This window comes from Mirounga leonina, unplaced genomic scaffold (assembly GCF_011800145.1).
Source record: "Mirounga leonina isolate KUSES-001 unplaced genomic scaffold, KU_Mleo_1.0 Mir_127, whole genome shotgun sequence".
NCBI classification, from domain to species: domain Eukaryota; kingdom Metazoa; phylum Chordata; class Mammalia; order Carnivora; family Phocidae; genus Mirounga; species Mirounga leonina.
In genome coordinates this window covers 65,657,655-65,670,470 of record NW_023270316.1, presented here as the reverse complement: position 1 = coordinate 65,670,470, position 12,816 = coordinate 65,657,655, and the positions used below count along the sequence as shown (strand labels likewise).

Here is a 12,816-nt window from a genome sequence, read left to right as displayed (position 1 = left end):
TTCAGTGTGTAGCAATTTGGAACCCCCAAAATTCTGAAGTGAGGGGGGGAGGAAGATATATATCAATTTGTATTCGTTGTTGTAAATTTTACTTTTTGTGAAAATAGGTAAGCTGTCATCTTGAGAAAATCCAATATACAAAAATGCAGAACTACAAGATGGTTGAGTGACTTATTACAAAAGGAGCCACCGAAGGGCTCAAATGTTTAAATGTGAGCCCTGCCATCTTATGTTGCTATAATTCGCAAGCTAGCAATGGACTTCTGATCAGTGACATTCAGGCTACACCCTCTTAGATCTAGAAGATTGAGAATTTCATCCCTCAGAATTCTTCTCCACATGACACTTAGAGGAGACAAGTTTTATGAGACAAGCAGAAGATTGATGAATATAAATGAACAACTGGCAGATATTCCTTCTTTCCTAATGAATTTTGTAATTTAGAGCATTTGAATGGATCCCTAGGGGAGGAATTCTTTCATGACTAACACTCTTTCTAGTAATTGCATCTATTTCTAATTCATAAAATTTGAATGTGTGTTAGCCTTCAAGAACTTGTCTTCTATTTAATAAAGATTAACCATTAATTTTTTTAAAGATTAACCTTTTAATTTATGAATCTAGTTTTGATTTTTAATATGCACTCTACATACAAATTATCCCTCAAAATAATTTTTAAAAACTATGTGGACAGATGCACATTAAAAACTAAATTTCAAGCAAGGATTGTACGCTAAAAATTATCATCTTAAATAAAAAGACACATAAACTCTGAACGACCAGCAAATTGCACTGTACATATATCAGTATATATCAGTGATATATATATATTCAGCTCACTATCAGAGTTCTGTCCAACCTTTACAAAAGTCCACACAAACTTCCCTTTAAGCTCACCTGAGCAACTCACATTTAATGTCCTCTCATCCAAGTCAACCAATGTCCATTCCATAGCTAAAAAACACCCCCCTCTTCACTATTAATTCTGAAATTATGTTTTCAATACAAGTTGTATAATATTCTAGAACTATGCCTCTTAAAGCCATTCAGAAGAAAATATTTCATCCCTTTGATATGTACTTAAAAATCTATAAAATTTAAATAAATCTCACTAGTGAACATTACTGAGACATAAAGTATTATTTAGGCCAAAGAAAGGAAATCAGATTTTTCTCTAATGGTCAGAGTTTACATCTCAGTCATGCTTAAGGCTATAAGACATTACCACATAAAAAATTGAAAACAGATGGCAAAAAAGCACTTTAATGTTAAGCAATTAATAACTGAAAATACAGAAATCTGTGAGTAATCATTTAAGCTTCAGAGACAGGTATTTTACTTTATTCCTATGGTTAATCCTGTCTACCTCTATCTTTGGTCTGGTTTGAGGCCAACAGCTACGTATTTGTTGGCCACATGACCCAACTCCCTCAACTTCAGCAAAATGCGTGTTTCACATTCCCTCCTCCACCCCACCCACCCCATGCCACATAGATCCCCCAACTCCCTGGTTCTTTCCTATAAAGTCAAAGTCATACCACAACACCTCTCCTACCTGTTTCCCATCCAGGGTATACAGGCGTTTCACCACTCCCGAGTCCAGCTTGATGGCATCAGTTATATCAGTGAGAACCTGCTCAAAGGAATGGGCGGTTTTCTTGTTCAGCAGAATCCTGACAGCTTTCCGTGGCTTCACCCCACTTCGGATGATGGTGACCAGCTTGGGCCGAATGAAATCCTTATTCTCCCGCACCTCCGAAGGGCTCCCTTTGGCAGTGGCCAGTGAGGACACCGCCCGGGAAGCCGAGGTGGTCTTGACATTCACGGACCAGTTGGGGTTCACGTTCTTGGTGTACTCCAGCTTCTTGAAGGGCTCTATTGAGCCACACACATAGCTCTCTCCTAAGGAAGAGAGAAATACATTTAAATTTACACTGAGGTAAACTCATTTCCTTTTCCCTAGTCTTTGATTTTTCCTTTTCTACCAGAAGTGAGAGCGAGGTGTGACTTCTTAAACAATGGAAGCATGATTACATTTAATGAAAAGAAAGATTTTTTTTTACTTCTAATCTGGCTCTGTCAACAACAGATTGATATCCTAGAGGGAGAAAATGATCATTCTTCCCTTTCTTTGTTTTCCGACTGCTTTTTTCCGACAAAAATACTGATACTGAGTCGACCTCAGGAATAAAATTTAATTCAAAAAAGAAAGTATTCTTTGGGATTTGGGGGTATATATTTGCAGAAAACTTCAAAATCAGAGGTACCTACATTTAGTAATAATGCAAATAATAACATGATTTGAAAACCTAAATTGGATCACAAAACAGCTTCTTATAACAGTTCGGGACTTCACTGCATGGTGACAGCCGGTAGCTACAGTTGTGCTGAGTACAGCATAACAAAGGGACAGAGGAGTTGAATCACCGTGTTGTACACCTGACAGTAATGTAACATTGTGTGTCAGCTATACTCAAAAAAAAAAAAAAAAAAAAAAACACAACTATGTAATTTATAACTTTGATGGGAGTGTGTGCTGAACATCTTGTAAAGCCAAGTAAAATTCCAAAAGCAAGCAAAATAACTGTCACCAGCTAGACCCCAAGACCTGACCTTTGCTGATCACCTGCTTGGCCCCACCAACCTCTGTCCCACAGTTTTCCTGAAGCTCTTTTTTCCAGCTTATCTCTTAATCAGGCAAAAGCCCCAAGGGGCATAGCATCCCCTGAAGGAAACCAGAACCACCCCTCAAGCAATAATGACTTCCTGGAGGAAGGCTCTGGCCACCCAAACCACCCAGACCAGCTGGAGTTTTAATCGCTAAGTCAGGGCCCCTCAGATGGGCCACGGTGAGGCCAACAGTTACCGTTCCCTCGCTGCAATGCTGAAAATCACACCCCGAGGTGGAGACTTAACACGCAAAGGAAACAGGAGGTTTGGAGCCGCAGGTCTGTCGACTGCGCCTGCGCGCCCAATTACCGTATTTCCCGCCCTACGCGCTTAAACAGGGCTCCTTTCCTGCCTGGGCTCCTTTAAAACTCTCCCTGGCTGTTGTTCCGGGAGTCAGTCTGACACCTTCAGCTGCAGCTGTTGCCCCAATAAGCCTGGCCTGTGCTTTTAAATACTGGGTCCAGCCTCGTTTCTACCGTTGCTGGGTCCAAGGACCCGGGACCCGCTGCCTTTCCTCCCATCTACACGGGGCCAAGCACAGGGATCCACATACACTAGTAAGCCAATTCATATTTGTTTTCAGATAAAAGATTTTGAGAATGGTTAACTTAGAAACTGTAGCTTCAGAAACGGACTCTAAAATCAATGTAATTACGTAAGATGAATAAGGTCCGAGGATCTAACGAATAACATGGTGACTATATACTGTGATATAACTGAAATTTGCTGAGAGTAGAACTTAAGTGAGAAAAGATAAATACATGAGGTAAAGAATGTGTTAATTAACGATGGAGGGAATCTTTCACAATATATACATATATCAAATCATCATGAGGTATGCTTTAAATATCTTACAATTTTGTCAGTTATAACCCAGTAAAGCTGGGGTTAAGAAAAAAAGGAAAAGAAATTAATCAATTAAATTAGATTTTATTAAAAATGACTCCTTAACACAGAATCATTTAATGAAAAAACTCAGACCACAAGTAGATGTGGCTCATACAAAAAAGAAAGTAACACATGTACCAAGTGATGATAAATCATAAATCGAATGATCCCATATATATATATATATATATTTCATAAAGTTAAGTCAATGCATTTTGAAGTTAAAGATTTTATAATGGCTTTTTTTGTGTTAGTCTTTGTAACAGGGAATAGTTAAAATGCTAAAAAGCTTTCATAATTGTAGGTGAAGTGACCTAGGACTAATCCTACACAGCCCATTTACTTTTATCTAAATCCTTGTCCTATTTTTAAATTAATAGTGCAAGCATCCAAGGCCACTGTATCCACATAAAAATAATTAAACCAGTGTTTCAAAAATAGAAAAGCACAGCTATACATGTTATCAAACATTTACTCTGTAAGTGCTTTTAGAATATACTCTAGTGTGTGTTTATACACCATGTCTCACTAGAAGTTGTACAAATAGTAAATTTAGCAAACCCTTTTTTTATTCACCAAACAGATTATTACTGGTCCCAACTACGCTTTTCTTAAGATGTATGTAGATATCAAAAACATATGCATGGGGATCCCCACCACAGTGGTGCTTCTGAGGCTTTGTGGAGAGACTGTGCGAATGCTCTGGTGGGAAGAGAAATGGAAGTCTGAGCTCTGGCCTCTCCAAGCATGTGACCTTGGGCAAGTCCCTTAGTCTTCTCAGTGGTAGTTTATCCATCCATCAGATGAAGCCTATTCCAGTGGTCACTCAGCTCACCCAGTTCTTTGTGAAAAACAGACTAGATAACAGAGGTCAGAGTGATCTCAAACACAAAACTGCTACACAAGTGAAAAACCCCCTCGAAGGCTGCATTACCCTGATTGTGCAGTCAGCCTGAAAGGAATATTAAAAAAGAAAATCACTAGAAATCAGTGAGCCGGTCGTACATTATAAGGTGTTAATTGTTTCTAACTAGTTACCAGTAGACGTCACTTTGGGTCCATCTCAATATGAGGATGCCCCAAATGGTCCTCAACAAGGCACACACAGCCCAAAATAGAGCAGGCAAAACCCGTCTGTCAGAATTCTGTGTTAATCGGAGATAGGCACTTGTCTGATTATTTGTAAGTTTATATCCTAAGCTAATAATTAAAATAAAAACAAAGTGAGTGGTTTACACTCCAACAACAACAAAAAACCTTTTTAACTTTAAAAAGTATATAATTAGGAAAGTGAGGAATTTTAAGGTACTCACATTAACAATGTGGAGTGGGTTTGTTAAACAAGAAACTAAACGCCTTTTTTACATCTTCTTAAAGAACACTGAAAAAATTTTGAAGCATGACAACTTTGAGAAGGTAATGCTGATTCAGTTCAAGCAACAAGAGTGGGAAGAAACTTAGTTAAATCTGTGCTCACTTAGTGGTTCCTCTGCCTGGTTCACCAGATTCAAAGACCGCAAAGGAATCTTGGGGGAAGGGTGTGAGACTCCAATGAAGAGCCATCTTGTGCTACAAGGAAAGTGACAGCACTTTGAGGAGAGGACAGAGCTGGCCACCAAACCCAAGATCACACACCACTCACTGATGCCGTTTCGAATCTACTACACTATTCAGGAATTCAGTAAGGCAAGATGGGTTTCCTTATGCTAAAAAAGTTTCTATTAAATTGTGCAAATATATTTACATTAAAGGCTTATTTGACCCCACATTCTGAAAACTTTTATTTATTTATTTTCTAAAGATTTTATTTATTTGACAGAGAGAGAGAGCACAAGCAGGGGAAGCGGCAGGCAGAGGCAGAGGGAGAAACAGGCTCCCCACTGAACAGAGAGCCCAATGCAGGGCTCCATCCCAGGACCCTGGGATCATGACCTGAGCTGAAGGCAGCCTCTTAACCCACTGAGCCACCCAGGCGCCCCTGAAAACTTTTCTTTTAACAAAAATTCTGAACTTCTTCCCACCACTAGAGTTACTGCCTTGTCTTAATTCAATTTAAAGTTGAGTTTCTGACTTTGTTAGAAAATAACTTTTCAATTAATGTGCTAATATCATCAACAACTGTAAGTTAGCAAATGTAATTGTTCTGAATGGAAAGAATACATAGTCTTAATTTGGTCAAATAGCTGAGTCTCCAGTGTTTAATCTCTCCTTAAATGGGGCCAAGACTTAAGAGATATGTTATATTCTTTTTTTTTTTTAAGATTTTATTTATTTATTTGACAGAGAGAGTCACAGTGAGAGAAGGAACACAAGCAGAGGGGGTGGGAGAGGGAGCAGCAGGCTTCCCGCCAAGCAGGGAGCCCGATGAGGGGCTCAATCCCAGGACCCTGAGCCGAAGGCAGACGCTTAACGACTGAGCCACCCAGGCGCCCCTATGTTATATTCTTGATTAGAGAATCATCAATAGATTGCATTCAAGTCCTGACAGAGGTATGGGTATTAAAGGCTACTGAAAAATTAAAAAATAAAGCAATACTTGTAGTTACTGTAATGAACTTTTCATACACACTAAGCCGTCCCAAAGTTTTATGGTGTAATTTATATTGCAACAATAAAATAAAAGGTAATTTAGCAAAACCAAAGTATATTTGAGCAAAATGGTCTGATGTTGTGATTTATAATAAAAAATATATACTTGGTCTTCAAACTATTTCTGGCACAGAGCTGCTAAAACCCTTGGAATTTCCTAAGTGATTAGAGCAATAAAGATATCTTGATATGCATAACAAGTCCCCTTTCAACCATACTTTAGTTTATGTTAATGAGGAGGCTGCAGCAAGCACCTGAGGATGGGGGCTGGATGCCAGGGGAACAATCAGTGTGATGAGAGGGTAGAAGATTTCAGTCCACCTCCCTGACTTTAGAGGGAGGCTCTAGTAGTTGAATCCAGTGATTTTTTTTTTTTTTAAGATTTTATTTATTTATTTGACAGAGAGAGAGACAGTGAGAGAGGGAACACAAGCAGGGGGAGTGGGAGAGGGAGAAGCAGGCTTCCTGCCGAGCAGGGAGCCTGATGCAGGGCTCGATCCCAGGACCCTGGAACCATGACCTGAACAGAAGGCAGACGCTTAACGACTGAGCCACCCAGGCGCCCCGAATCCAGTGATTTTTTATCAATTGTGCCTATGTAATGGAGCATCCATTAAAAAAAAAAAAAAGGACAGTGTTCAGAGGGCTTCCAGTTGGTGAACATATTAAGATTCAATGGGAGTGGTGAGCTCAGAGAACATGGAAGCTCCAAGCCCTTTCCACAGTCCTTGCCTGATGGCATCTCTTCAATCTGGCTCTTCCTAAATTATATACTATTATAATAAACTGGTAATCCCAGAAGTAAAATGTTCCCGAGTTCTATGAGCCACTCTAGCAAATTAATTGAACCAAAGGAGGGGGTCATGGGAACCTCTTATCTTTTGGCCAATCCAAGTCGGTGACAACTTGGATTCGATTGGGGGATGTATGGGGAAAACCCACACACAGGTTAGAATTCGTGACCAGCATTTTAGGACCCCTAATTTGCTTTGAAAGTTTGGGATTATTTACTCTAGGTGAACCTTAAAAAGGATGGCAAGACGGAAAGATCATTGATGGTTTAAATGAAATGGTGTAACAGTCTATTTAGACGTAGAGCTGGGAATTACCAAATATAATGACTTCCTGGTTGGTTATCATACTGCTGGTTTTGTTCCAGTGTATTCAAGCCAAAAATCTTTGTGTTAAGACTGATCCTCAACTTGAAATTTAATATTCTGGGTGTCCAAGACACCCCAACAAATAGCAAGAGCTGCAGAAGCAGCATCTGTCTGGATTGCTGTGGCATTTACAAAAGCCAAAAAAACTAACATTTGCTTTTAAGCAAAGATAAAGATAAAGAAAATGACAGTTAAAAGAAAAAAAAGTAAGGAAATAAAACATGATATTATGTTTGGATCTGACCAATGCCTACTAAAATAACAGAATATGGTAATTTCTTCCCTGAAAGATCTAGGTATTTTGGGGATCTTGGAAAAATGGAATGATTTCTGTGTAAGCATATTAGATTATTTTTGAGATACTGAAGGTTCTATGTTTTATTTGTTTTCAAAAAATCACACATGCATTTGTAAATTTATTATATTGCTGTTATTCAAAGTATGGAAATAAATGTTCTCCAACAAAGTTTATTATTTAAAAATCTGTAAAGTTAACTCTCCTTGGCCATCAGCTCCCATTATGAAATTAAAGGATTTCCACTTAAAAGAAATAATCTAAGTCACTACTGAAAACTTCCAGGAATGTGGTACCAGCTTCCTGATTAACCAGGCCTGTGGTGAATGAGCTAGAAAGGTATCCCTCCACAAGATCCCATATTAGGAGATTCTAGAAGTTTGCTCTATTTCCCCTTACTGCTGGAGCTTTTTCACTGGCTCAGGGTGAGACTTGTAAATGTCATATGTAACATCACTTGATCTCAGTCTGAAAATGAGCTAATCTCTGGTTGCTACCTCCTCTAGGACTTCTTTAAGTTCCAAATGTGGCATATTCAAAAGTATCTTAGGTGAGAGATGCCTATAAAAATTTCATTTTCCCAGAGAATAAAGTTTCTCATTAAAAACTCTAGCAATTAAAATTTACTAGTGTGAATTATAGTAAAAACTGGGAAAGACTCAAATATGTATTGAGACCTCTAAAAATAAACTGAGTAAAACTACATGAAGATATTATTTACAGAACAAAATATAAAGTTGCCTTCTGGATATTATATTTTATGAGCTTACCTCAAATAAACATGGCAACATTTCATAATCTATCAAAAGGCCCTGATTTAAGAAGAGGATTTTGATAGTGTTATTAAAGGCAAGAGAAAAGTTTCCCCAAAGGTTCTTTGGGTCATTCTTCCATGGAAGTCTTTCATAATTATAAGAGTACATAAAAATAAGCTTCCAGAAAATAAAATTTGAATGTGCATGTCAGTCCTGTGGAAGATGTCAAGTTCTCAAATTCAATGCAACAGAAAAATAAAGAAAAAAAAAGATCCAAAATTTTAAATTTAAAAGTGTTCTGAAAAGTAGAGAAACTAAAATAAAAAGGGGAAAACAGACTGAGGATCTACACAGAACAATGGGTTACTATACTGGGCAAAGCTTATTAAAATTTACAAAAATACAGAGTACCAAAATATATGATAAAGGATAAAGACAAAATACACAGAAATTAGAAAACACCCCTAGGGCCATTATAAATCGATAACAACCCTTTCTGAAAGCAACATGGCTGGCCAACTGTATTTAGAACCATGAAAATGTATATACTCATTGCTAAAAATTTCTCCTAAGGACATAAAAGAATAACAAATAACCAAACTGCAAAAAAATTTAAAAATTTTTCAATTTAAAAAACAATTTAAAAATAAAATAAAAACCAACAAAACTGCAACAAGCACATACAGCAGTAGCCATGAAAACTAAAAATTAACTACAAACTCCTAAATTTCCAATAAGAGGTACAAAATCTGAATTTGCCACTCTGGGGAGTAAAAAGATTCCTAAGTCATGAGCTTGTCTTCTAAAGAGCTGAGAAAGCAATATGCGTATATGAAAAGAATTCACAAGGCAGGAAGCAATAATTGCCAAATAAGCGGTCCAGGCAACCCTAACTCAGGAGAGAAGGAAATCACTTCCCACGTCCCACTTCAATAAAGAAGAAATGGAATTCATGCTGGCCTTGGAAGTGAGGGTAAGATTTTCCACAGCAGAAAAGAAAGAGGACAGCATTTCAGATAAAAATAAAATAATAATATTCTCTACTACACTGCACAGTAAGGGGACAGTCTGTGAGATATTACCATGTCTTTCTCAAAAAATAAAAATTGTTTCACGGACAAACAAGTTAGAGTAAGATTGTGGTAGGGTCCAAGGTCAAAGTTTTTGTGCATGATCAGACCCAAGTTTCAGAAAGCTCGCACTGGCTTCAATGTAAAGGGAGGGCTGAAGGTAGGACGTGGGAAGAGAGAAGTTGAGAAAGCTGGTATAACAGACCAAGAGAGGAGACGGAGAACTGAACTTTACACATCTGCGCTAGGGGCAGAGAGGAGTGGGTGCAATGAGGAGAACTTAGCAGATAGAATCAGTTGACTAGATGGTAGAATTGGCAAGTCTGGATGTGGGAACCAAGGGAATCTGAGTCAAAATGACAAAAATGAAATGATGACGCTAGAACTTCCATTTTGGTTGACTTCCCATATACCACCATAGGTAAAGTAAGAAGGGAACCAGGTTTGGATGTGATGGTAAGGAAAGATATTAATTTGGCTGTGCACATACCAAATTTAAAGTTCCTAAGAGCCAACTAGTTGGGAGATTTCCAGCAAGCACTTAGAAATAAAAGCCTGGAGTTTGGAGGGTGATGCATATGGCAGCTACAGAGATGGAACTGAAGAAAACACTCCAGGGGAGACCATGCCCGACTGGACAAGAAGAAATCCAGGGCAACACCAGTCTCTAAAGAGTGCCCAGAGATGGAGGAGCCACTGAAGGGAATGAAGAGAAATCAGATGCCTTGGAACCACGGAAAATGAAAGGCGGTAAGTGTGTGACTGGAAGAGACCCAGACATGAGCATCCAATGCTCCAGGGACAGCATCGAGGATAAGAATTCCTTAGAGATCACTGGCCTAGCCACTAAAAGGCCACATGTGGCCCTATAATGGCCACTTCAGTTGGGTAGTGATGCTGGCTTCCTTTCATTCATTCATTCATTCATTCATTCATCCATTCTTCCATCCATTCATTCTCTTTCCTCTTTCTTCCCATAATATTTATTGAGTACTTACAACTACCATGCTAGGCAGTGAGGACTCCAATGGCAGAGACTTTGGTATAAAATAAATAAGTATATTACAGTGTCATGATGCTAATCAAGGAGTTGAAGTATGACTAGAAGCTGAGCAACTATAGACAGCATATACAGATATTTCTTATCACAGGAGACCTCTGGGTTTGGGAGGTCAGAAAGACCAGGCAAGAATTTTTTTAGATTGTGGGAGATTTGCCTATCTGCAGGCTGAGGGATGAGTATGGAGACAGCATTGGCAGAAGAGGTTATGTGAATGTCTGCCATGTAGCAGATCCTGTTCTAACCCATGTTGTTTAACCTGTAATCCTCAACACAACCCTATGAGCTAAGTATTAACACACCACTTATCAGAGGGCACAATGAGGCACAGAGAGATAGACAGCCGGCTCAAGGTCACATGGCTAGCAAAAGTAGAGCCAGGACTCAAATGCAGGTGGTCTGACTCCAGAGCCATAACTTAACCATGACATTACATACCCTCGGGAGAGCACCATCCTATCGCCCTTGCAGGAGAGAAGGGAAGCCTGGAGATGGGAGAGCACAAGAAAAGAGCCCAGTCAAACTCACTGCTAAGTGTATCAATAGGTAATAGGAGACACAGACAGAAAGGAAGGGGCAGGAGCAGGGTCACTGAGAGAAATCCATTAAAGACTGTGGGCTGTATTCTACATCTAAGTGGAGAGCCTTTATGAAGCAAAGGTATAGCACAAAGTGGTCTGTCTGTGGCCAGGTTTATAGGCAGGAAAACTGGTTTAAAGACTACTGTATGGCACAGACCTGTACCTTTGAAACAAATAATACATTATATGTTTAAAAAAAAAAAAAAAGAAGAAGATAGTAGGAAGGGAAAAATGAAGGGGGGGAATCAGAGGGGGAGATGAACCATGACAGACTATGGACTCTGAGAAACAAACTGAGGGTTTTAGAGGGGAGGGGTGTGGGGGGATGGGTTAGCCAGGTGATGGGTATTAAGGAGGGCACATATTGAATGGAATACTGGGTGTTATATGCAAACAAGGAATCATGGAACAGTACATCAAAAACTAATGATGTAAGGTATGGTGACTAACATAACATAATAAAATTAAATTTAAAAAAAAAAGACTACTGTCTGGGACACATGTGTGTCCTAAAGGATCTGACCTAAGAGAGGCTCTGGAATGGAAAAGCAGGGACAAATACAGATTCCATAAAGAGGAGAAAACAAATTGCAAAAGAGAAACTAAGATATGTATTTTCAGCTTATGAGCCCATTGCAATAGTGCTGGGAAGAGACAACAAGACTCAAGTGGTAGGAATATGAAGAGTTATTATTTAATTTTTTTTAATGTTTTTGCATCTTTCAAATTTTCTACAATGCTCAGTGTATAAGAATGTATCGCTCCTGCAGTAAAAAAATAGCAATACTGTTAAAACAGTGATGAGACTTGAAAACTATAATACTGATGTTGACACCATTTAACAAGATCTAGAATATGAGAAGAGGAATGAATTCTGGGTAGTGGAAAAGAATGAGGTCACATGTATGCAGGCTGAGTTTGAAAGGACTAAGGACTGAAGTGATATATCAGTTAAGTATATCCAGGTGGTAGGAGTGAAGAAGAAAGGTTTTATTATTATTTGGAAGAAATGGGCCTTAAAAGAGTGGTTAACCTCCTACACTGTTGGTGGGAATGCAAGCTGGTGCAGCCACTCTGGAAAACAGTATGGAGGTTCCTCAAAAAGTTGAAAAGGGAGCTACCCTATGACCCAGCAATTGCACTACTGGGTATTTACCCCAAAGATACAAATGTAGTGATCCGAAGGGGTACGTGCACCCCAATGTTTATAGCAGCAATGTCCACAATAGCCAAACTATGGAAAGAGCCAAGATGTCCATCAACAGATGAATGGATGAAGAAGATTTGGTGTATATATATACAATGGAATATTATGCAGCCATCAAAAAAGTGAAATCTTGCCATTTGCAACAATGTGGCTGGAACTAGAGGGTATTATGCTAAGCGAAATAAATCAATCAGAGAAAGACAAGTATCATATGATCTCACTGATACGAGGAATTTGAGAAACAAGACAGAGGATCATAGGGGAAGGGAGGAAAAAATGAAACAAGATGAAACCAGAGAGGGAGACAAACCATAAGAGACTCTTAATCTCAGGAAATAAACCGAGGGTTGCTGGAGTGGAGGGGGGTGGGAGGGATGGGGTGGCTGGGTGATGGACATTGGGGAGGGTATGTGCTATGGTGAGCACTGTGAATTGTGTAAGATTGATGAATCACAGACCTGTACCCCTGAAACAAATAATACATTATATGTTAAAAAAAAAACAAAAAAAGAAGAAGATAGTAGGAAGGGAAAAATGAAGG

General features: G+C 38.9%; 1 protein-coding gene across 2 annotated transcripts in view; it reads right to left on the bottom strand.

Annotated features, from left to right (window-relative positions):
- Positions 1 to 12,816, bottom strand: part of DCLK1 (doublecortin like kinase 1) — a 345,007-nt gene that overhangs the window by 320,144 nt on the left and 12,047 nt on the right. For both annotated transcript variants that reach the window (XM_035003548.1, XM_035003549.1), the window contains exon 3: positions 1,556 to 1,902. In XM_035003548.1, coding sequence (XP_034859439.1) covers positions 1,556 to 1,902 — 347 coding nt within the window. The remainder of the gene's footprint in view (positions 1 to 1,555; positions 1,903 to 12,816) is intronic.